Here is a 25,583-nt window from a genome sequence, read left to right as displayed (position 1 = left end):
TTGCCACCCCTATAAGAGGAGAAGCCTTTTCCTCTTGCACCTCTGAATGGGACCTTACGGTAATTTAAAGACCCCAAGGACTTTGCTGTGTATGTGTCCTTTTTAATACTTTGAAGGGCTTCATCAACGTGCTTCCCAAAAAGCATTTCTCCATCAAATGGAAGGTCCAGGACCTTGTTTTGGACTTCTTGGCGAAACCAGGTCGCCCGCAACCAGCCTTGTCTTCGTAAGACAGCTGAACCAGCCAGAGCACGAAAGGCCGTAGAAGCTATGTCCATAACACAATCTATGACCTCTGACGATGATCTTTCTCCCTCCACAAGAACCTTTCTGGCTTCCTCTTTTGATGATTCTGGCAGCTGTTCTATAAATGGGGCCAAATCACACCACATCTGGCGATCGTACCTGCCCAAGATTGCCAGAACATTAGCCGCTCGAACGAGGAGACTGGCCATAGAGGAGAATCTCTTGCCCACATTGTCCAAGTACCTCCCTTCCTTGTCCGGGGGTGTAGTAACTGGCGTGGATGGATTCTTGGATTTGCTCTGTGCCGCTTGTGATATTACAGAATCCGGCTTAGGTTGTCCAAATAGGCACGCTGGTCTGCCTTCAGGGGCCTTATATTTCTTCTCCAGCCGGGGAAGAACAGGAATGACAGTGGCCGGATTCTGCATGACCTTGATCCCTTCTGACCATACGTGTTGTATTATAGGAATCGATCTGACTGACTTTTTGTATGGCTCTTTAAAGTCATAAAGAAAACAGTCTGACTGCACTGTTGTGATTGGCAGACCAAACCTTTTAGATGCCCTCTCCATGAGGTTATGGAAACCCCCAATGTCAGCAGGAGAAGTAGCAGTGTCCTGTCCTGTGGCATCTGGACCTTGAAGGCCACTATCATCATAATCCAAGTCAGGGTCATTTATAGGATCTTCTTGAACGTCATCATCTGAAGACACATCATGCTCAACTTCTCTGGATTCCTCTCTGGGTTCAGGGTCCACATCCCGTGGGACCACCGTTGTCACGATGATTGTAGATGTCGGGGGTACAGTTGGAGAAGGAGGGTGTTCCGATTGTACTGCTGGTTGAGTCGGAAATCTATTTCTATAGTCTTGCAACATCAATTGCAAATCTGAAACCAGAGAGGCTGGCATGGCCACCATGTCCTGACCCAAGCCTCGAGGAGGTTGTTCCTGCTGAACATACTGGTGTTCGTAGTACTCCTCAGTATCACTATCTTGACACTTCACATTCAAATCTGAGGGACTGTAGGCATCCCCGTAATGGATATCGTCACCCTCTTCATCAGACTCGTCATCCAGCAGCATATTAGGAGGCAAAGGTGTAACTCGCCTTGGAGAAGTCATCTCCTGTGTTATCTGCCGTTTCCGTGTGGAAATCTGCATTTTTTCAATCGTCGACGTCGTCGTCGACGGAGCCGCAGTCATCATGCTTCTCTTCCACAAAAAGCCTCTTTTTCGCACAGGTAGCACAAGCCCTGAATAAAGCCTTCTTCTCCTTGTCAGACATTGTAGATTTTGAAGAAAAAAGTTGAAGAATAAAGTTGAATAGAAAGAAAAACTGAGCAGAGCTCAGTGGAGACTCCCTTGCACAACGTGTGGTAGAAAATCTGAGGCTCTGAGGCTCTCTCAGGAAGGTTCTATGGGGTGAGGCTATTCTGATTGGTTCTTGCGGAAATTTGGGCTCTTTTACACAAAGAGGGTGATATGCTACAAAATGAGATGAGGCCTGGGCCTGATTTTCTCTTTTGTACCTATGGTTCTGATATTTTTTATTTACCGAGGCCCCCATTCCGACGACGGGGAATGATACAAAGCATGGGAATCTATGAAAGTTCCTATACTGGGGTAATCAAGTTGAATTAGTCTGTGCTTGGTCCATACACCACAGAAAGAAAAGGAAGTGACACCCGGCTCACACTTGCTAATAAGGAGGAAGGAAAGAAGAGTGACGGTAATGCCAGTGAATGGTAAGCAATGGGTGCACTCAAAGCCCTTTATAGGAAACAATACCCTTCCCAGTAGACAGCGTATGAGCTGTCAGCAGCTAGACCTAACAATAAGAAAATGGTGAAGTAATGCTGCTTCAAAATATGCCGTACTAGATCACCTAATTTGCCTATTCTTGCAAGGTAATTAGGTAAACCTTGCCACATAATTTGATCTCCTAGGCCCCATAATTCCAGTTACCCTGGTCATAGTGCACTTTACAGACTAGTGAAATAGAAAATAACATTTTGTTGATGACTTTCTGCCTTACATCTTGAGGGTTAAACAGCCCATAGGGTGAGACAGCAGAGACAGCCTTTCTAATACGAAAAGGAACATCTCACTGGTAATGGGCTAACGGCATGCTTTCAGAGCTCCTGCCTGGGACCTTGTCATCAAGGTGCTGGCTCGAGAGGGCTGCCACCATATACTTTGTGCTGGTCATTTTATTCATCTCAGACAGAAATGAATTAAAGTCTTTTTTGGAAGAGGACAGAGCAGTCACCTGTCTTAGATCATATGGCCGTGAGTTTCAAAGGATGCTGGCCTACAGAGAGAAGGTTTTGCCTCCCAGCACTTGGAGTGTGATATGGGAATTGGCTACAATGCGCTGTTCCTCGCTTCTTGGCACTCATATTGGCCGGTATGGGAGAATTGTCCCCCAGGTAAATGAGTGGCCTCAGCATGATCCCAGTTGCCGGAATGGCCTGTGTGCACTGCCTAATGTATTTAACCACATATGTAAACAATTAGACACAACATTATATATTCTTTTTAGAGATGTGTTTAACAGAGATATGTTTAACATCAAAAACAGTTTTCAAACCAACTATTTATGGCAGAATCAAAAAAGTAAAATTAGTCAGTGCTCATAACATAAAATATAGCTTTTTGAAAAACACTGTTAATATCTTTATCTGTGTGATCCACAAGAGAAATTGATCAGTGCCCTATACATTTCGGGACCCACGGTCCCTTCTTCATGGGCCAGGAAGAAATGCGGACCAGAGTTCCTCAAGAGTAATCCAACCTGATCAGTCGTGCTGAACTTGTAGTAGAAAACAAATCCAAATTTCGATCGAACAACTCCACTGTGAAGGATCTTTTACAGTGGAGCCGTTCTATCAAAATTTGTATTTTGTAGCTGAGCGCGAGTACTAAGACATTACCAGACTGACGTTTTCTTCGAGAAGTCGAGAGTGTTTTCTACTACAAGATTGGCAAGACTGATCGGGTTGGATTACTCTTGTGGAACTCTGGTCCACATTTCTTCCTGGCCCCTGAAGAAGGAACTGTGGGTCCCGAAATGCACAGGGCACCGATCAATTTCTCTTGTGGATCACACAGATGAAGATATTAACAGTGTTTTTCAACAAGCTATATGTTATGTAATGAACACGGTCTACTTTTATTTTTTTGATTCTTTCATAATAGTTTATTATGATGTTGAGATACACACATGTACAAATTTATTAAACACATTTTTGGTTTGAAAACTGATTTTGATGTTGAACATAACTCTGTTGAACACATCTCTGGAAAAGAATATATAATGTTGTGTCTAATTGTTTACATATGAGGTTAAATACATTAAGTATTGCACACAGGCCATTTCGGCAACTGGTGTCTGGAATTTGCCGCTCACATATTAGAGTAGGGAAATAGGCAGTTCCCTCAACCTGCATTACACTAACTAAAGCATCAGAAAAGGAAAGATTGGTGCGCTCCACCCATCACTCAAGAGGGGATTCTGCTCTTGAGCAGCAGCCATTTTAACGCACACCAGGGACGCTCCTTTGACCTGCAGTCAACCTCATTGGTGTGTTCTGTGCTCTTTGCAAGCGCTAGTTCTTGAAAGTAGCGAGGGCAGCGTACATACTGCTGTTGTAACCTAGACGGAAATGTAATGCTCAGCCGTCATCCTTGTTTTATGTTTGTGTGCGTGAAAAGGGAGAGCAGGATTTGGCTTCCTCAGCTAGTGAAAGCAACTGCCAGTAGCGGCTCCAGTTTGTACTTTCAGGGACATGCTGGTATCCAAAGAAAGCCACGGTCCCCTCCTTTCCTCCATAAAGAAAGAGATTGTGGGCAGCACGTCCCTTAGTGGCAAAAACAATAAGCTCACTTTGTGGCTTTTTCGCAGTAGAAAGCTGTTTGCATTCTGAGTGCCACTATGCGGGAATGCGAATATTCTGAGTCCTGCCGAATGCAATTGCTTGGGTAAAGATTACTCCAAAGTGAATGAGCCGGAGTTAAGCCTGAGTAGCAGCACCATAGACTGCCACATGTGTTTATAGACGGAAACTAAATCAAGCATGGAGATATGGTATCAATATAAGCAAGATGTTATTAGAGTAAATGGAATGACAAGGTGTGTCCAAATAAAAATATTTTTTCAAAGAAAATATTCTACTCTAGGTGGGAAACGAAGTGTATTCAGTCCATCCAAAAGGTCTTGTCAACGGGTCAATTGAGCGCACTTTTGTGAAGAACTCCATTTGGTGTTTCAGTCCACAGAGCGAACATCCATCTATCCACTCATCCATCCATTCACTCATCCATTCATTCATTCATCCATTCATTCATTCATCCATCCTTGGGTTATCTTTATACACAATATCACTACACATTCCCCGAGACTTAATTAGGGACCTAACAGGCCTGCCAATTCACACAGTGCAACTGTGTGTCACACCATTTTGAGTCCCTACACACGGTCTCCCGGTGAGGAGTCGAAATCACACAGTGACAGGGAAAACGAGCTCGTTTTCGGAGGCAGTAAGCAACTGATGTCCATGAAGAAGTGTGAAAACACTCAAAGACATCAGAAACCGCCTCAACGACCCTTTGTTTTTTTTTTGGGGAGGGGGTGAAGGGCTTGGTGAGGGGTAGAGTGGCTCCTAGGTCGCTCTCGCCATGAAGCCCCTCCCCCTCCTCACTCTGTGAAATTAATTTGTAAGTTGGCAGGTATGACCTACCTTCATAGCTCTGCCCTGCATCGTGCCGTGCTGGATGCATCGCTTGCTCCTGAAGATGCTTGGATTGGTGTTGACTGTTGGGCACCATGGAGTTGGGGTAATGCCAGGGACACTCGCCACTTGTCTGCAGGGTGCTCAGAAAAAACCGAGCTACTTCACAAGGCGCTCCTTGAGCCTGTCCAAACCTTGAGGGCAGCATTTGCTTTTTGCCGCTGAGCGCATGGGAGTCCACGGGGAAATGTCCATAGTGGTAAGGGAACGGTAACCCGTACGAAGGAGTATACACCAGGTCGCTGTTCTCTGAGTGGAAGCTCTGTTCTTGGGTTGGGGTAGTGCTCGCTGTGGGGCTGGATCTCCAGTTTTCGGCCTGGCCACTTTCCAATTTGTCTCCGTGAAATGAGCTGTATTGCTGAATAAAAAATGGGAGAGTCAAATGCGGGAAGTATTTAGTAGAAAAGTTGCATTTATCCGCTTTTAAAGGCAGTCGAAAAGCTTTAGTTGAGTAACAGACAATTAACTAATCAATAGGGAACCGTGTTTGTACAATGACAGAAGTGATATCCTGAAGCGAAACGAATTGACACATTAAAATACTTATCCTTTCCTGTGACCAGTCGGAATCATGGAATATGCTGATGTCCTGCATTAGTTGTAAGTCAACAAATCGGAATTGCCCCGCAACCCTCCAGAAAAAAACAGGGCCATGCGTTGCCACATAAGCCAGTCATAGTTCTGTAAACTGGAAAAAATGTTCATGGTGTGAGAGATAAGATGTGGCCTCTGAAGGGGATGGGGGCCCTGGACATGGGGGTGTGGCGTTGAGGTGTAGCTTCCATGCAGGGATATTGGAGGGACTGGGCCTAGAGAGGATGGTAGCCGTTCCTAACCTGGCCAAAAACACAGAAGGGTTTGAAGCTGCCTCCCTCCCGTGTGTCACTTGGAGGCTGTGAAATCAGAAATGGATTGCAAATATGGAAAGCCTCCACGCACGACTTGAAAACACATTCAGAGTAGGGATTTCCAGCTCACCAGACGCTCGCCATCGACTCTTCACTGGGGGACTGTGTAAAGAGACCCAATATCATGTGACACAAGGTGGCACTTTGTGATTTTGTATGTGTGCAGTCAGGAGTTTTGGATGGGTATTGCATTTGTAATATAAATCCAGATAAGATGACATATGTCAAGCACCCTTAAGAAGTGTCTGGACAGGAGGAAGGCAGTCCTTGATGCTGGCTAAAGCGCCTGTTGTCTAAATGTGGCTTCTCTTAAACAAGAAACACTGTAACCACCATGAAACTACCAATATCACTGCCCTCTTAGACTTGATGATTGTGACTACATCAATAGCCCTTTGGCTTGATCCACACAAAATCTATTCACCACATTCCTTGCACCTGTTTGTGTAAAGTATCTGACCCTCTCTGCTGTCATCATTGTGATGATTAGCAGTAGTTGGTGGTTTGAGCGCCGATGGGAGAGGCGGTGTGAGCTGAGAGCTCCGTGCCCAATCCCGATAATTATCCTGAAAACCCTCCTGTAATCTGACCAAATTGGAGGAGCGTGCATCGGAACCACTGGGGAACCCTGCCTGACCGACACTGCCACGTCCGGAGGCTCCAGTGAGATCCTGACGCGAGTTGAGTGTTCGGAGGGCCGGAGGTGAAGCGGCAAAATGGCGGCGGCGATCGGCTGATGGGAGCGGGCTGAGCTGTGGCATGCACCCTCCGAAGGAACGAGTGTCCCCGACTGAGAGAGCCGGATGAGCACAGCGCAGTGTAGCCTGCTGCCTCTACACAGAGAACTGCGGTAATAAGGTGTGAAGAGGCTCGAGGCTCCACGTAGACGGAGGATAATAAACCAAATCGGAGCTTTTAAAATGGCGACCAGAGGGCAGGCTGATCGCGGTGTAACACGTCTGTCACGCCGCGCGTAGAAGAAAATTACGGCTGGCTGGTGGTGCGGGGACACCCGTGCGGCTCCTGAGCGAAAGCAGAACTTCGGACAATTGAGAACTGCGGGGGCGCTAAAACGCAGGGGTAAATGATGCGGACAGCGCGCACCTTCTGTAGAGGCTAGCAAGCGACCTTGAAACTCTGCGCGATGTTGTGCAGCTGAACGAGCACTGAGGGAACAACAAGAAGGACCAACAGGCGAGCGGGCACCGGAGGCGTCTTCCTGCGGTCCCTGGTGAGTGTGGTGGTACGGGCCTGAACCCGGTGCTACGGAGGTGGGGGCAGGGGCAGGTCCGCGGCGCTGCGCTGTGCTGAAGGGGAGCGGGGGTGCGCGGCCAGCGACACTGGAAAGCAGGATTAAATCTGGGAATGGAAGGTGACGGGTCACGGTAGAGTGAAAGACGGAGCCTGTTCTGCCCTGACAACGAATGGGAAGGACTTGGTTGGGACATGTGAGCGCTGAACAGGGCATAGCCACCCACTGATCTACGGCAGCACTCTGGCCTTGAGCGCACGTGACATATAGGGAGCGCGATCAGGGATCTGGACTTACACGAGGCAATACCATCAGACCCGCGGCAAGAGTAGCGCAACGGCTGGCGGAGAACGTGTGAGCCAGACAGTAACCAAGGCCCACGAAGGCAACACGGGGAACGGTGTCAAACCTGGCTGACTAGCGCTGACCTGCAACTGATTGCGGATTGTGGCGGGAGGAGAGCTTGTGCTCCCCGCTGTAGATGCAGACATTGAAGGGTCGAGGGCTTGCGGAAATAGGGGTCCTGCGATATAGTAATACACTCGGTGGCGCGCTCATCGGCCGATCGCCCATACAGTCATTAGTTGAAGGTAATTGCGCGGAGAAGTGTAAGTCGGCTGAGCAGTGGCACGCATAAGGATTCAAGATGAAGCCAAAGAATAGGAAAGAGTTGGCTGCGGGGCAGGACGACCACTGTGATGAGGGTGGTGCAATGGAGGCCACGACTTCGGAACAGAGGCTAAATAAACGCTTAGATAAAATCCTGGAGGCTATAGCGGCGACGAAGGACTCCCTACACCAGGACATAGCGCAAGTCGCAACGGGACTGGGACTCCTGAGAGCAGACCACTCAAAGTTGGCGGACAGGGTAAAAGAGAATGAATTGGTCATTCAAGATTTGAAACCTGCACTGGTGACGGTGGAACGCAAGTTGGGTGATGCGCTGGAACGCTTAGCAACTCTAGAAAAACGGGCCGAAGATTCTGAAAGTCGAAATCGGTGCAACAACGTACGGGTGGTAGGCCTGCCCGAAAAAACAGAGGGAGTTGACATGATTGCCTATTTAGAGAACTGGTTCAAATCAGTGGTGGCCCCGGAGGGACTATCTTCCTTCTTTACACTTGAGAGAGCACACAGGGTCCCAGCCAAGCCGCCTTTGCCTGGCCGCCCTCCCCGACCTATAGTGGCCAGAGTCCTTCATTACAAAGATAGAGATCTGCTAATCCAGAGGGCACGGTCAACAGGGCCTTTTAAAGTGGGGATTGGCACAGTCACGATATTCCCAGACTACACCCAAGAGATACAAAAGCGCAGGGCCTCATACTTGTCAGTTAAAAAAGAGCTCAGAGATGAAGGAATCCAATATTCGCTGATTTTCCCAGCAAAACTGAGAGTGATTATGGATGGCTCGACGCAGTTTTTCATGACGCCCGAGGAAGCTTGGACGAGGCTCGAATCATATAGAGCGAGCACGGATCATAAAGGTAAAGGGGTCTGCAGACCGCCTAAACCGATACAGGTGCACAAATCGCAACATCTCCTTAAACGAAATAAACCTTGGCAAGCACAACAGATCACTCAAATGGCTGCAGATAAACGAGGAGCTCTGGCGGCGACGGCGGAGATAACAGGCTCACAGAGAGAGGATTCGGCGATGGGGACGGACTCTGACGAGGACAAGAGAAAATCGGGCACTGAGTTCTCGGACACAGACAGCACTAAGGACCCAGAGGTCACGCCCGGAACAGCAGAGGGAATGCTAGATGAATAACCCCTCGTGCAGGACTCCTCTTACAAACTGTTCCTGGAGGCGCTGATGCACCTGATGACATCTGGGAACACTATAACTATGACATACTATCGTATGGGATCAAGGGGCTAGGGGTGAAGGCGAGGGCTGCCACCTGTTGAGGCTGAACCACCCTCCCATTGCCCTTAAGGCAACCTGTATGGCTACTGCAGGATAGAATTGTGTGATTTGTTGTGGAAGATGGGGGCTAATAGTCTGTTATTGGGTCCTGTTCTGGGGGGGAGGGCGATGGGTGTTTTGCGGGAAGTTGAGAATTGGGATTTAAGCAGCTTCGGTGTGGGCAGGCGAGACATGAAGGAGGTGAAGTTGGGGAACAATGACAATGGGGACGTTACCTGAATTGAAATGTATTACATGGAACGTACGTGGACTGCATACAATGTCCAGACGCCATAAGGTGCATGCGTTTTTGGTGCGACGTGGGATCCAGATAGCGCTGCTTCAGGAGACCCATCTCATCAAACTGGAGTGCATTGCCTTACAGCGGCAATGGCGGGGACAGGTCTTTGGCACGGCCTATTCTGCGTTTGCCAGGGGAGCCTTGGTATGGGTGAGGGCGGGGGTCCCTTTCCAGGCGATGAATCATGTTGTTGACCCAGAGGGCAGATATGTAGCAGTAGAGGGGAGATTGTATGGACGAGATGTGGTGCTCTGTAGTGTTTATGCTCCGAATGCAGATCAAGCCCGCTTCCTAGATAAAATATCAGGGACATTAGCACACTATCTGGCGGGCCAGGTGATATTGGGGGGGGGGATTTCAATTCAATTACAGATGCAACATTAGATAGGTCACATCCTCCACTGGTTGATTCCCCGGTTCGTAGGCTTGCTACGCTGAGGTCGAACTGGCAAGAAAGATGGGGACTCGCTGATGTGTGGCGAGGGCACCACCCTGGTGATAGGGATTATTCCTTCTTTTCGGCACTCCATGAACTACATGTTAGAATTGACACCATTTTATGCAGCCACTCGATAGCTTCCCTGGCAACACACTCCGAATATTTGGCTAGGACCATTTCCGGTCACAACCCCCAATTGGTGTCCCTTAAATGGCAACGCATGAGGGCGGCGGTCCCCACTTGGCGATTGTGCCCGGAGACCCTTGAAGATCAAGCATTTTGCGCAGAAATTCAGTAGGGCATTGAACATTACTTCGCCGAGAATAGAGGGACGGCTTCTACCAGGGCAGTAGAATGGGATGCATTTAAGGTAGTGGTGAGAGGGCTATGCATTAGCAAATACTCAGGTGAAAGAACGGTGGTACTTGCAGATGTACAAAAAGCAGAGGGAGTACTGTGGGACATAGAGAAGCAGAGACCAGAGCAGCGGGCGCTGCAAACGCAGCTACTGGAGGCTAAGGACCGAGTAGCTGCGGAAACAGAGAGATTGAGGAGCTATGACTATAGACAATATGTGGCAAAGGTTCATGCTGAAGGGGATAAGGTGGACACACTCCTAGCGAGGCTAGCTAGCCCGATTTCAAGAGGCTGCCCAATTATGAGCGTGAGTGCGGCGACGGGAGAAATGGTCTACTCCCAAACTGCAGTCCTCTCGCGCTTCTTGGATTACTAAACAGCCCTTTATCAAAGTAACCTGGAGGCTGAAGAATCAGACATGGAGGGCTATTTGGCGGTGATTCAGCTCCCGCGACTGGATGAGGAGAGCGCTAAGACACTGGGTCAAAACGTAACACTGACGGAGATTAGGGGTGCGATCAAGCAGATGGACCGGAATAAGACACCGGGAGTAGATGGCCTGGGAATAGAATTTTATGCAAAATATATAGATGTTTTGGCACCTCACTTATTGGAGATCTATGCGGAAGCGGCGGAGCTGGGTCACCTGCCTAGATCGATGAGAGAGGGGTTGATCGTTCCCCTTTTAAAGCCTGGGAAAGAGAAAAGTGATGTGACTTCCTACAGACCGCTGTCAATGTTGACGGTGGACTATAAAATCCTGAGACGTATATTGGCCACCAGACTGCTACCGTACATGACCACATTGGTCCATGAGGATCAAGCTGGATTTATCCCAACCAGGAATACCTCGACTAATATCCGTCGCCTGCTATGGGTACTGGGGAGCGACCTGGGGACAGAACAGACGTCAGCCGTGCTATCAATAGATATAGAAAAGGATTTTGATAGCCTGGAATGGGAGTACCTTCATAAGGTGCTGGAGAAGTTTGGTTTAGGCACTCAATTTGGGCGTTGGACGAAAGTGTTATACTCCTCAGCAACTGCGAGGGTGCGACTGGGTGCAGTGATATCTTCCGATTATCCTGTATGGAGAGGAACGAGGCAGGGATGTTCACTTTCCCCGTTGCTGTTTGCTTTGGCGATTGAGCCTTTGGCGGCCCAGGCTAGGACAGGGATGGAATTTAGGGGCCTGGACTGCTGTGGAACTCCGCAATACATATCATTATATGCGGACGACCTGTTGTTGTTCTTAGAGGACACGGAAGTGGCATTGCAGGGGGCGATAAGTACGTTGTCGAGGTTTGGAAAATTATCAGGCCTTAGGGTTAATTGGAGTAAAACGTGCCTTTTCCCGATACGAGCAGAGATGCCCCAACCGCGGCCAGCTGGGGACATTATCGGGAAACGATCATGTTTCACCTATCTGGGAGTCCGTATTTATCACGGAGTTGCCGACATGCTAGAAGGGAACATAGGACGCTGTATAAGAACCCTGAGAGGTTGTATGGCATTCTGGGCAACTCTTCCCCGTTCGTTAGTGGGGAGAGTGGCACTGCTCAAAATGGTGGCTTTGCCTCGGCTGCTCTACTACTTCCGTACGCTGCCGATATGGATCCCTCAGCGGATATTTCGGAAATGAAACACGCTAACCACGGAAATTTTATGGGGGCACGGAAGGCGACGGGTAGCATTAACCACGCTGATGAGGCCTAAAACGGAAGGGGGAATGGCAGTTCCTAATTTTGAACTTTATTATTTGGCAGCGCAACTGCAGATCCTTACCCAAAATGTCGCAGTAGAGTTCAGGGGCCCTGATCTGGCCCGAGGGGCCAGAATACAGGGACACGTTCTCTCGTATATAATAATGCAGCAGAAATTGGACGTACGGGATTTGACATTGGAGGAGAAGGCTCTGCGATTATGTTGGAACAGAAGCCAAAGGAGAGCAGGGGTAGCACATCCGTATGCCCCAGAAATTCCTCTGGGTATGTTGACAGCGTTGCCGCATGGAGGGGACTGGTCCTCGCTCATGGACTGGGAAGAGTTAGGAATTCAGATGATAGGCGACCTCTACACAGATGGCGAGTTATTGCCATTTCGGGTGTTGCAGGATCAATTTGGCCTTCCTGATGGGAGTTTCCTATTGCATGCGGCTATCACAACGGCGATACGGAAACACTGGAAGACCGGGCAGATGGAACCACTGACCACCATGGCTTGCCAGTACGTAGTAATGGCGGCGGGAACATTCAAAGCGGTTACTTGCCTGCATTCTAGAATGTAAAACGAGGGCATAGCACAACTGACAGCACTGAAATTAAAGTGGGAGGCGAGTGTGGGGCGACTCATACCGGACATAGCATGGGGCCATGTCCTGAAGAGGACATGGAAAGGGTGTAGAAATGCTAGGTTCCAGCAGGTACACTTCTTTATAGTGCACAGAGCAAACCTCACTCCAGGGAAGATTCGGAAGTATTTTCACACACAGGGCGCAGCGTGCCCTAGATGCTTGACGCCTGATCATATGCTGTGGGATTGTCGAGGCTGGGGCATTACTGGTCTCAGGTGGGGGCGCTTCTTAATGAAGTTACTGACAGGCAGGTGGAGTATGACATGGCGACGTGTCTGTTGCTCTGGTTTCCTCACACGATTAAAACGAAAATTACTAGCAAGTTCATTGATTTAGGCCTAATCGTAGCCCAGAGGGAAATAACCTGGCACTGGAAGTCAAGGGAGGGTCCATCTAGTAGGAGATGGGCAACTGAATTATATAAATGGGCCCGCAGTGAGAGTACTGTCAGATTAAGGCAGGCCACCCGAACAGCAAATGAAAAGAGTTTAGAGATGGCAAGGGCATGGGAGGCGTTTGTGCAGGCTCTAAGGAATTCTCAGGTGGAAGATGAAGACTAGGGGGGATGAGTGTTGTATTGAGTTCCATAGGTTGCAGCTGCAGATGAGTATTGATCCATTAGGTTTCTCCTGACTATTATAATATGTGCTTGAAATATGCCCACACCAACAGCAGCGGGGGGGGGTTGCTTGAGGGGTTAGTTGGGGGTGGTAATGAGGACATATGGGATGATTGAATGTATAACGTGTCATATGTTGACCCATGTGCTGTTTACCCAATAAAATGTGTTTAAAAAAAAAAAATGATTAGCAGCAGTTCCATAATAGTTGGTCAAACACACACTATCTTGAAGATTATCAAATTGAATGCCATGAGAATCAGCCCTTTCTCAAGGATGGAATACATTTGAACTGAGCTACACTTCGATTTAGCACTATTAAAGAATTTAATCAGAGGCTTGGAGAGCTCTAGTGGTCTAGTCTCAAGCCCTGTCGATTCATGCTAGCGTTAACTGGTAAACTTAGGGTTGTCTGTAGAGACTAAAACTCTAAAAGGTTGTATAGCCAAATGGTGCTATTCCTGGCCCCCAGTTGGTTTTGAAGGTTAATGTGATCCTTCACCAGGTGTTACTAATTCTTCCGCTCTGTTTTATCCTGTAAGATGGAAGCCCATGTATGGTCAGATTCTCTACAAAATTTGCGAATCTGCAACTACATTTACATCTATGCTATAACATGCACATTTTTGCAAACTCGCCAACAATTCGAGTAGGATTGAGCTGCAACTGCAAAATTGGCTGCTTTTCATATGCGTACATTTTCACACAAGCGTAAATGCACGTGGTGTATATTTATGGATGTGTAAATGCTTTGCATAACTGCATTTGCAAAGGCTAGCTTTTTTTCCTCTTCTGACTGGCATAATCCCTTCTTATATACTCCCACTAACTCTGTGAGTGTCCCCCCATTCCTTCCACAGAAAGGGATTTACTTCTCACAGTGACAAGATTAAAGCTCTGATAAAATCCAGGGTGAGATTGGGTTTTGCAAATGTTTGTATCAACAAATTCGTTAGTTTGGAGGTGTAACATAGGCATTTTCACCATGGACACCCATTCTCTAACTATGTGAGCGGATTTACACCAGTGTAATATTACACCAAACTAATGTATGTGTACATTGGTTTACGGTTGCAAAAGACCAATTTACATTTACAAGCAACCATGACAATAGTAGTGCTGTAATACATGCAGCCTGATTCATCATTCTCCCGTTTTGCGAGCCCCTAATAGCGATTCATAGCGAATCACTATTAAGGACTCGCAAAACTGGATTCATGTAGAAATTGCATAAAGAAATGAGATTCCTACATATTCCTTATTTGCGATTAGCAAATTGCTAATCGCAAATAAGGAATAACTCGCCATTCATTCCAATGGGCCAAAAGGCCCATAGGAATGAATAGGGAGTATTCCTTATTTGCGATTAGCAATTTGCTAATCGCAAATAAGATAGCGATTTGAAGGGTGCCAGGGGTGTCCAAAGGACACCCTGTAGCACCCCTCAAATGAAATTGTACACAGGTGTTGCACACACACATGTCCAAAGGACATGTGTGTGTGTAACATGCAACTCAGAAAAATGCATTTAAATGCATTTTTCTGAATTTTTGCAATTTACCACGAGGTCTGACCTCGCTGTAAATTGCGGCCAGAAATTGCGAATTCGCAAAATAACATTGGATGATGAATTGCATTTAAGGAATCTCAAATAGAGATTCCTTAAATGTAATTCCTCGCAAAATTGCGAGATCGCAATTAGCGATTTTTACATTTGGGATGCTGAATCCCAAAAGCAAAAATCGCACTCGCAAAGGGCCAGATTCTCAGAGTCTGGCCCTTTGCGAGCGCAATTTTGTTTGATGGATCGGGCGGTTAGAAACATTGCCCATTTCCTTCATAATACACATTGCCTATTGCGTGACTCAAGATCCCTATTGCACTTGAGAACGGTTAAAGCTGCTTATAATGTGCTAAAAAACTGAAGCTAACTCTGAGGAAAGATTCTGAGTTCGGTTGATATCTCTGTCCATTACCTGCTCCCACCTCCTGCTTCATGCTGAATAATCCACTGCAGTAAAACATGAGGCGGAAGGCTACCATTACCTGCGGGTATGGCGTTGTCCTTGGCTTCGTTTTCCCTTTGCTGCTTTTGGGTTTCATTGGCTTTCGTGTTTCTTGTGAGGTAGGAAGTGAGGATCTGCATAAAAACTGACTCTTGGAGCCAGTGACCTGGTCCAACGAGAGCTGAAGTTCCTTGTACTCAATATCTCTGTGAAGAGAAGGACAACATGATGCACCATTTTAGGTCCTACATAAGCCAAGATGTTTTAAAAAAAAAAAACACATGAGATACATATATATACTAGGATTGTGACTGCCCTATTTCAGCCATTGGCTTCTTAAACTTAGGACTCTTTAGCCATTGTTATGTTATGTTACTTTAGTTTGTATAGCGCCAACTCACCCACAGGTCTCAAGACGCTTTAGACCAAGGAAAACACAACAATTCTACCAACCAGAACATTGTTCATCACCTGGTCATCCAGGGGGAGTATTTTAGTCTCACCGTCTTTCTATTTGCTCCGTAGGTTGCCTTCACTGGGATGCATGATGAACTATTTTAAATCCAAAAAGTATGGTTGGTCAATGACCAAACATTCACTGCAAAGCAGTCCTCTCCCCTACCACGTCAGGATGATAAGACCAGCTGGGATTTAAACCTATGACTATGATGTCAAACACAGATCCCTGCAGTGGGTTCCTTAATCCACGGAGGTGTTGCATTTGGCAGGGGAAAACCTCCAAGCACAAAAAATGCTTCTTTTTGAAGAAAAAGATTTTATGAGCTTGGAGAATACAGTGACTAAAGACCGTGGCTCAAGTGGGATAACAATGAACGTAGATGGGTATAAAAGAGAGTAGATTGCATCATGGGAGGAAAGACAGCATCTTGTGCAGGTCTATTGTTGCAGGCCTCATAACTGCCATGGAACACGAGGTTATGCACAACAAACGCTTTGGAAATCAAAACTACAAGTCCCAGAATGCAAACTGTTGACACAATACACAGAGATTGGCTGAAGGTGTCGCATAATAAATCACTTTCTAAATCTTAAAGGGGCGGAGGCAGTATGGGAGGTGCTGCTTTTGTGACGTTCATATACCAGGCCTACGCCATGTTTAAAGTTAAATGATCTTTAACTTGAAAGATATTTGGGAGCTGGAGGAGAATTTCATAGTATGTGACACATAAAGCACATGAATATGGTTCCACATTAACATCTGTGGGAAAGCAACATGGCGCCTTCAGGTACGTCATACTTACGTTAGGACATAATTGACACTCACAATGCAGTGAGGCCTGGAGGAGCGGCTGTTGTGCACGATGGTGGCGTAGCTCTGCACCCACACCCAGCCGCCGTGCTTGGACAGCAGCCTGTAGTACTTGGTGGTGACTTGACCTTTCACCAACACTGGAAACAGAGTTCAAAATACACCGGAAACGGTTACCCTTCCAAGAGAAATACATTGTTTTCCAAAACACATTTATAATCTATATTATCTATTAATATATTTGCTGAAGACACATTGCGCCTATAGGTATGCAATGAGACCATATTTTATCACAATATTCAATTATATTTACCTTTAGGGTGATACCTTTCTAAAATTGTAATTTTTATTAAAATGGCTTCACCAGATACAAATGCACAATCATAACCTTTTCACTTCACTTCAAGCCAAATGCTCAACTAGATGATGTGTTACAATGACGGTTCCTATGAGCCACCTGTGTTTGAGGAGCAGACCACCTTATAGTTAGTTTTTTTTACCATTTAATAGAGTGAAGCACAACGAAAACATTAAACGAAATCACCCTATTCCTCAAGTCAATAAGGACTCGGGGTCCGATATAGAGTGTGGGGTTGTTAAGTGGTCTTCTGCCACAATATGGCTGATTTTCCATCTGCACCTTCGATGGTCCACCCACCGAGCTTGGAATTCCCTTTATGTTGGAGACTGCCATTGTTCCCCCATTGTGTCCTCCATGTATCGGAGGGACCTCCTCTTAAGAGGTGGCAGATCAGCAGGCTGCTAGCAAGACACTGCTCTGCCACCATGTAATCGAAGAGAATCTATGAAAAGACCACCATAGAAAGAACTGCAAAGCCAAAGTGTTTCACCTAGTGTAAGAAATTGGCTCTATATATACTGGACCAACGTAAGGTACAGTGTGTATAGAGTCCCCAATCCACAGAGGTATAACAGGTTAAAGTCAGATATGACCTTACTCTCTAAAGTGGTAGCTTGGTCGAGCAGTAAGGCAGTATCAGAGGACAGTGTAAAGCATTTGTTGTACCCACTCAGTCAGCAAAAGGCCAATTGTTTTTATATCAAAAGATATAGTTGTTTTATTTTAGAACCAACAGGTATCAAAATATACTTTTCTCAATATGAGTGACTTAAGGTAATTACTTTGCAGAAAGGCAATAGACTTTGTAAGTACAATAGCTACAGTGGTTGCAATAGGCAACACAATTCTACAGAGAATTTAACATTGAGCTCAATGGGGTTTTCTACATAAATGCAGTTGATTACTTTAAGGATTACTTTTCTAACCACAGAACTGGATCCTGGATTCAGTCCCTAGACATAAGCTGTAAACAGTTAAGTAAGAGCGTATTGGGTACAATTGTGATTTTTAAAGAATATAGATGTATTTTCAAAGTTGACACTTAGAAACTTTTTAGTGAAAAACTAGCAATGTTACCCTACGGAAGGAAATTCAAGTCACAGATAAAGTCGGTTCTCATTACTTTTGTAAACCAGTACTGGACCCCTAGGTTCAGCACTGGGACCTCTACCTAAGACAGGCAAGAAATTACGTTTTAGTATCTGGTATGAGGTTTAAGGAATATTTCTAGTTTGCAAAAATCGACACTTGGAAGAAAGTTTAGAGAAAAACAGTCAATGGTTTCCTATGGAAGAAAATTCAAGTTACTGATAAGTACAGTTAAGATTACTTTTGTGGTTCAGCACTGAGCTAAAGGGTACAGTACTGGCTTCTCTCCTGACCACAGGTGAGTATTTCGGAATTCGTTATTCGGCTGATTTTAGATGAATATTTTAATGTTTTAAAACTCCACAATGGGAAAAAATGTCATTGAAAACCAGTCAATGTTAGCCTATGGAAGGAAAGTGAGTTATCAGCTTTCAGGTGAGTACTCGACTGATGGAGTTAAGTTTCTGGGCATAGATTCGGGGGTGTTCAGAAAGGAACACCTTCAGCGGCACAGGGGCAGCAGGGTGTAGAGAGAGTAGGCCCAACGCAATCCAATGGAGGGTAGGGGGCCTTTGGTTGGTGGCTGCAAGCAGGCAGGCCACGAGGGTGTGGGAGCTGAGCTCCTGGTCACTTACTCAGGGCAAGTGGGGAAGTAGAGTCGGGTAGTAGTTGCACTTCCAGCGGCACTCGGGCGGCTGTGAGCAGGGTGCTTTTGAGCCATCGGGCGCTCAATGTTATCCAAGGGGAAAGTTAAAAAGTGAACAAAGGCTGCAGGCTCGGGACGGAGATTCTTCAGGTGCGACCACCACTTCGAGAGGTAAGTTGGGATCTTGGCGAAGAGGTCGGTACCCCAAATGAGGGCACAGGGAGCCGTTGGGCGCTGGGTGCAGGGGTGCCTTTTGGTGTTGCGAAATCTTACCCTCAGCTGGTCGCGGTTGGAGGAGTCCCTGGTTCTGAGGCTGCAGGCGTCGTCTGGGTCATTGAAAAGGGTCTTTGGGCACTGGACTTCGGGTCCCAGTCACCGGGTGGACGTCCTCGTGGTCTTGGAACACTTAGGCACAGGCCAGGTTTGGCGGGTGTAGAGTGGGCTGAATTTGCGGTTCCTGGCTGGCACCAGGGGTATTGCTGTTGGAGCAGAACCACTACTCATAGGAGTCCCAGTATTTTGGAAGGTTCAAGGCAGGCAGGTCCTCCGGGGTTGTCGAGGTTGCTGTCCGCCGGAGACGTTGGAGTTTCGCAGGAGCAGGTTCAAGGATCAATAGGTCTGTAGTGTTCTGGGGCCAAGTCAGTGAGCGTCGTCCTTTTGTTAGCAGCTGCACGGCAGGTCTTTGTGTTTCTTGGTCTTCTTGTTGTTGCAAATCGGGATCTGAGGAAGGAAAGTTCAGGGTGCCCCTAAATACTAAATTTAGGGGCGTTACAGGTAGGGCAAGGGCAGGGACCAATGGGTCACTCTCCTGGGGTGGGTACACCCCCTAGCCTGCTCCTCTCCTGTGGGATGGGGGCAGGAGCCTAGCTGTGATTGGGCAGGGCTCCCCATCTTCGAGATGGCCGGAGCCTGGGGTCGTGCTTCACCTCGCCTCCTCACCTGAGGTGGAGTTGCCACAGGCTGGCACACCCCCTTCCTGATGTTGGGTTTCCCGACAGTCTTCACGCCAGAGTGGGGGTCAGAACCGGTGGGGTCCAGTTGCTGAGTACAGCAAATGGTCTGGAGAAGCTCCCAAGTGCGGAATGCCTTTGAAGCTTACCCTGCCCATCCTGGGGGAGGAGGCTTGGCACCTCGTCTCAGGATGTGCATTGTTGCAGGCCCAGGAGAGCGGGGGCTCTCCACCCAGGGGTCCAGCAACATGTCTGCTGTGTGGCAGCCTAGGCAGCCCTTCAGACAAGACGTGGATTGTAGGTTAGGTTTCAGGGGGCATCGCTAAGATGCCCTCTGTAGTGCATTTTACATTAAATCCCACACTGGCATCAGTGTGGGTTTAATGTGCTGAGAAGTTTGATATCAAACTTGTCAGTCTTCAGTGTAGCCATTATGGTGCTGTGGAGTTTATAATGATAACCTCCCAGCACCATATACTCTTTATGGCATCACTGCACTCACAGTGCCTAGGAATGGCCCTGGGTACTGTAGGGGCACAGGGTTCATGCACCTGTGCCCATACCACTGGCATAGGGCACCCAGCCAGAGGGGTGGTTGATGTATGCCAGTGCAGTGGGTTTTGTGAGCATGGCACACAGGGATGTGTGCCAGGTTGACTCTTTGTTTAGTTCTGTACCTAGATACTCACCCTGCAAAGGCAGTGTGTGAGTGTCAGGGTACAGGGCCCATAAGGGTGGCACAATAAGTGCTGCAGCCCTTAGGGGTCTTCTCTGGTCACCATGCCCTGGGTACCTAGGGTACCATTTACTGAGTGGCTGACAGGTGGCCAGAAATGCCAATTGGGTTATACTTTCAACACAGTTTTAGGGAAGGAACACAGTCCCTGGGCACCTCGTTGGCAGAAGCCCAGGGCACACTCAGTCAAAGCACATCAGCAGTTCAGCAAAAATTGGAGGCATACCAACGCAAGAAAGATGGCACTTTTTCACACCTAGTTAGAGCTATTGGCTCTTCTGATGTCTTTTTCGCCATGTTGTACAGTGGCCTGGAGTGGAGTGAAGTGGAATGGCACAGCTTGGAGTAGCATATAGTGGAGTAGTGTAGAGTTGCTTGGAGTGGCATAGAGTGGCTTGGAATGGGTTAAAGTGGAGTGGTGTGAAAGAAGAGTGGAGTGAAATGGCTTAGAGTAGCGTAAAGTTGGTTTGCATAGAGTAGAGTAAAGTAGTGTCGTGTAGAATGGCTTAGACTAGAGTGGCATAGAGCAGAGTGCTGTGGAGTGTAGTGGAATTGCAGAGCGAAGAGTTGTGTGGAGTGGTGTGGAGTAGAGTGGCGTAGAGCAGAGTGGGATAGAGTGAAGTGTGGTAGAGTAGAGTGGCATAGAGTACAGTGGCATTGTGTGGAGTGGCTGACGTGGCGTGGCATAGGATAGAGTGGCTTAGGGTGGAGTGGCATGGAGTACGCACTGGTGTGACAGAGTGCACTGGCATATACTAGAGGTGTACAGTGCAGTGGCATGGAGTGCAGTGACAGAGTAGAGTGGTGCAAGGTGGAGTAGATTGGCATAGAGTGCAGTGGCTAGAGTGGTGCACACAGTGGTGGCAGAGTACAGTGGCATCGAGGGGAGACACGTTGCGTGCAGTAGCATAGAGTATAGTGGAGTAGAGTGCAGTGGTGTAGAGTAGAGTGCAGTGGTGCAGATAAGAGCACATTGGTGTAGAGTACAGTGGCATAAAGTGGTGTAGAGTAGAGTGGCATAGAGTGAAGTGGTGTGCAGAAAGCAGTGGGACAAAATAGAGTGGCTTAGAGTGGTACAGAGTAGAGTGCAGTGGTGCAGAGTAGAGCTCAGTGGCATAGAGTACAGTGGCATAGAGTGGTGCAGAGTAGACTATAGTGGCACAGAGTGGCGTGATGTGGAGTAGAGTGGCATAGAGTGGTGCAGTGACAGAGTGGTGCAGAGAAGAGTGCTGTGGCTCAGAGTAGAGTGGCATAGAGTGCAGTGGTGTGTGCAGTGTTGCAAAGTAAATCGCATTGCAGTGTACAGTGCAGTGGTGTGCAGTGGCGCAGAAATGGAGTGCAATCACGTAAGGTGCAGTGGCTTCGAGTGGAGAGCCATAGAGTAAAGTGCAGTGGCGCAAAGTAGATTGGTGAGTGTAGGGTGCAGAGTAGAGTACATTGGCATAGAGTACAGTGGAATAAAGTGGTGTAGAGTATAGTGGCAGTGACATAGAGTGGTGCAGAGTAGAGTGCAGTGGTGTTGAGTGGCATAGCGTCCAGTAACATACAGAAGGAGGGTTCAGAACACAGTAGTGTGGTGCATAGTAGAGTGCAGTGGAGTAGAGAGCAGTGGCATCGAATGTTGCAGAGTAGAGTGCAGTGGCACAGAATAGAGTGGTGCAGAGTAGGATAGAGTGGCATAGAGTGCAGTGGTGCAGAGTAGAGTACATTAGCATGAAGTGCTTGGCATACATTGCAGTGGAGCATAGTGGAGTGCAGTGAAGTGGAGTGCAGTGGTGTAGAGTGGTGCAGAGTACAGTGGGATAGAGTAGAGTGGTATAAAGTGCAGTGCAGAGTGGCCTAGAGCAGAGTGCAGTGGGGTAGAGTGTCATAGAGTGCAGTGGCATAAAGTGCAGTGGCATGGAGTGGTGCAGAGTAGTGTGGCGTAGTGTAGAGTGGCTTAGAGTGCAGTGACGTAGAATGCTGTGGCCTAGAGTAGAGTGGTTCAGAGTAGAGTTGCTGTGGCATATAGTGGTGCAGAGTATAGTGCAATGGCTTAGAGTAGAAGGTTCATACCTGCCAGTACTCATGGGTGTAAGAGAATATGAGAGAATAAACATTGTTGTGCATGGGTTTACCTACTGGCTTCGGAGTGCTAACTTTTCTACAGTTTAAACTATATCGAGAATGGAAATGTGAAAAACTGCTGAGAGGAGAAAGGTGCCACCCTTGTTCAATTTTCCGTCAAATATATCATGCGCTATGAAGAGTTCATCAAGGGGATGCTGAGGAGGAACCCCAAATGAATGAGCATTGGGCGGGCAGTCACAGTATATTCGCTGAGGAGGTCACCCAGGAGTGGGAAGGAGGGACCCATAGGAAAGGATGTTATCCAACCAGACATAGTATATGCTGTGAGGTCTCTAGCCATAGCAGCCTCTGCTGGCCTGGATAATGGCACAGTGCTGAGGCAGCTCCCTTCTCACTCAACTCAGCTGAGCGCGGACTTTGGTTGTGCGCAGTATGTTGTGAGCCTGGCCTGTCCAAGTGATAAGTAGAGCGCCTGGCCACTGTCCCACCCAACTCAACTGTGTACAGCCTTTAGCTAGCCTCAGCATCCTCCGGCTGCCAAACTTAGACTCCCTCCTTACCCCCAAGAAGCTCCATATGTTACTGGCTTATTCTGCACACATCCAACTCCTTTGATGGGATTTACTGTAGAGGATTTCTCTTCCAGGGGATACTCATCAATAGTCATAAGCAGTGAATTATCCTGGCCCATGTGCGGGACCCCGGAGCTTATAACAATATATATATATACTAGCAGCCCGTCCCGACCTTGTCCGGGAGCAACAGGCAGCTTCCCCGACCTCCGCCCGCCCCTTCAGTGTCCATTATGCCGGGCCCCCGCCCTGCCCGTCCCCCGCCCGGCCCGTCCCCCGCCTTCCCCGACCCGAACCACTTCTCAATGGACTTGGGGGTCCCCTTACCTTCGTCGGCGCTCCTCCATCTAAAACCCCTGTGGCTACACGTCACTTTTTCCTCCTTTTCCTCCTGTAATGCACCGTTTGTCTTTACGCCGCCCGCCCGTCCCGTCCCCCGCCCGGCCCGCCTGCCCCGACCCCCGCCTGCCCCGACCCCCGCCTGCCCCTACATGAGTGCCCTTACCTCCGCCGGCGCTGCTCCTGCCTGTCCGCTCGCACCACCGCTCCTCCCCTGCCCCATGTCCGCCGCTTCTCCTCCGCCACCGGTCCTCTGCTCCTGACGTCACCGCTCCTCCCCCGCGCCATGTCCGCCGCTCCTCCCCGTGCTCCTAATGTGACCACGCAGGTCGCGGCCGGCACTACTTTTGAGGGACTACTTTTTTTTAACCCCTTCTATGCTCATGACGGAGCCGCTCCGTCATGAGCCTCGGTTGAGCTGTGCTCATGACGGAGCGGTTCCGTCATGGCCCGCTCTGTGCGCCTGCCCGGCACGAATTCCGCGCCTGCGCTGGACGTTCCATTGAGCGGGGCGGGCCAACCGCTCCGTCATGAGGACAGCTCAACCACGGCTCGTGACGGAGCAGCTCCGTCACGAGCATGCGAGCGCCGCTCGGCCCCCCCACCCCCTTAGAGCTGCGGCGGAATTCCCGCCGCAGCGAAGGGGTTAATCTAAAATTTTAAATAATGTTTATTTTTTTAATTTATGTAGCCTATAACCATCTACACACCCTGCCGATTTCAACGGTGTATCGGGTGTGTAGATTGGCGCAGTGGTTCCCGAGTTTACCCGCCTCAAAGCCTGAAAGTTTCTGCTTTATTATAGTAGTGTATATATATCTATCTATATATATATATATATATATATATATATATATATATATAAAATATATATATATAAAATATATATACATATTATATATAACTATGCAGCCCTATAAAATCCAAACTGAAAAAGGGGCAAACAGCCAGAAAACAATTCAGCCATACTTGCATAGTAATACATTACTTAAGAAAACTTGTACTAAAGACCATACACCCAAAGGGCTTCATACAAGAATGTCTTTATTTTCCAGAACCCGGAAAAAAACACGTGTATTTGAAGGAAGTTTGGCCCATAGGCTGCATATGAATTACTGTCCTGAGACAGAAAAGAAAACTGGCACCTCGCCTTTAAGACTTACAAGAATCTAGGTACTTTGCCTTTAAGAACCTCAGAGAGCCCTATGCTCCCAGCATGCACCACAGGTGACAGTTAGGTCAGTTCTTTTTTTCGGCTCCTTCTGTGAGGATCCTGGAGCTTGAGCTCGACAGTTTTTTGACTTTTTAGTCAGAAATTGTTATTTTTCTTGCTGTTTAGCATTTCTCCTGTGCTGGAAGAAGTTTTACCTTCTTTTTCTGACAGAAACTTGTCATCTTTTTCTGTCAAAATGCCAGCTCTCTTCAGAAATTGTCCATCTTGGGGAAAAAAGATGGCTAGGTCAGATCCACACTCCGTGTGTATCGCCTGTCTTCCTTCTTCTCATAAGATAGACGCCTGTTATCACTGCCAAAGGTTTTCCTCAAGAACACTCCGTGATAGAGAGAGGATTCGGCTTCAGGCGGTGATGAAGAGAGGAAAAACACATCCAGAAAGTGCCCTTGTCGATGAAGAGCCCTCCTCTCATCAGAAGCATCGACACCTTCTACAGTCTGCCTCTACGTCAAGAAATAGGAAAATTCCTGATAGTTCGCCGTTGGTGTCGCAGCCACCGTCGAAGAAAAGGCCTGACAGTCTCCGACGTCAAGACGGCGTAAGTCTCCGTCGTCGAGAAAGACCTCGACGTCGAAGCGCCTTGCTTCTGAACCGAGGTATGGCCAAGATGCGGGTCTATCGATGTTGAAACATGTATCGTCGTCTAGACCCCCATCGACATCGAGACACTCTCCGTCGACTCACCGTAGGTCGACGTCGAGAAGCTTGCCGACGTCGAAGAGACCTGAAGACCAGTCGACGGCGAAAGTAAGGCACCGTTCGACGTCGAGATCACCACGGTGTCGACGTCATTCGAAGTCGCCTCGGCGGCGACATCATTCGAGGTCAAGATCTCCACGACATCATGCCAGGTCGACGCCAAGGTCTCCTGTGAAGACGTAGAAATCTGCACAGCCCTTGAGTCCTACAGGACATCACCATGGTTCAACGTCAAGGGAGGGACAGTTGTCGACGTCGAGGGCATCGACGTCGAAGGACAAGGAACATGCTGGGGCCTCGGAGGAGGTTGCCGGTGCATCTTATTCTCCCTCAAGATCTTCGTCACCTGAACTTAATATTGTACAGGTTTCACCAGAGGGCTCTCCAGAAGTTGGTGAAGAACCTAGGCGGAAGAAAGCTAGGTCTATCAGCAGT

The 25,583-nt window shown here is 48.0% G+C and overlaps 1 protein-coding gene across 4 annotated transcripts in view; it reads right to left on the bottom strand.

The window, feature by feature from the left end:
- Positions 1 to 25,583, bottom strand: part of SIM2 (SIM bHLH transcription factor 2) — a 635,950-nt gene that overhangs the window by 18,832 nt on the left and 591,535 nt on the right. For 2 of the 4 annotated variants that reach the window (XM_086933520.1, XM_086933517.1), the window contains exons 8-10: positions 16,445 to 16,592; positions 15,223 to 15,388; positions 4,988 to 5,396 (exon numbers count right to left, since the gene is read on the bottom strand). In XM_086933520.1, the coding sequence (XP_086789646.1) occupies positions 4,988 to 5,396; positions 15,223 to 15,388; positions 16,445 to 16,592 (723 nt within the window). Of the gene's footprint in view, positions 1 to 4,768; positions 4,772 to 4,983; positions 5,397 to 15,222; positions 15,389 to 16,444; positions 16,593 to 25,583 lie in introns of all 4 variants that reach the window. The other 2 variants (XM_086933519.1, XM_086933518.1) reach the window with 2 other exon arrangements.

Source organism: Lissotriton vulgaris, chromosome 8 (assembly GCF_964263255.1).
Source record: "Lissotriton vulgaris chromosome 8, aLisVul1.2, whole genome shotgun sequence".
Taxonomy (NCBI): Eukaryota; Metazoa; Chordata; class Amphibia; order Caudata; family Salamandridae; genus Lissotriton; species Lissotriton vulgaris.
This window is presented reverse-complemented; position numbering and strand designations above follow the sequence as displayed.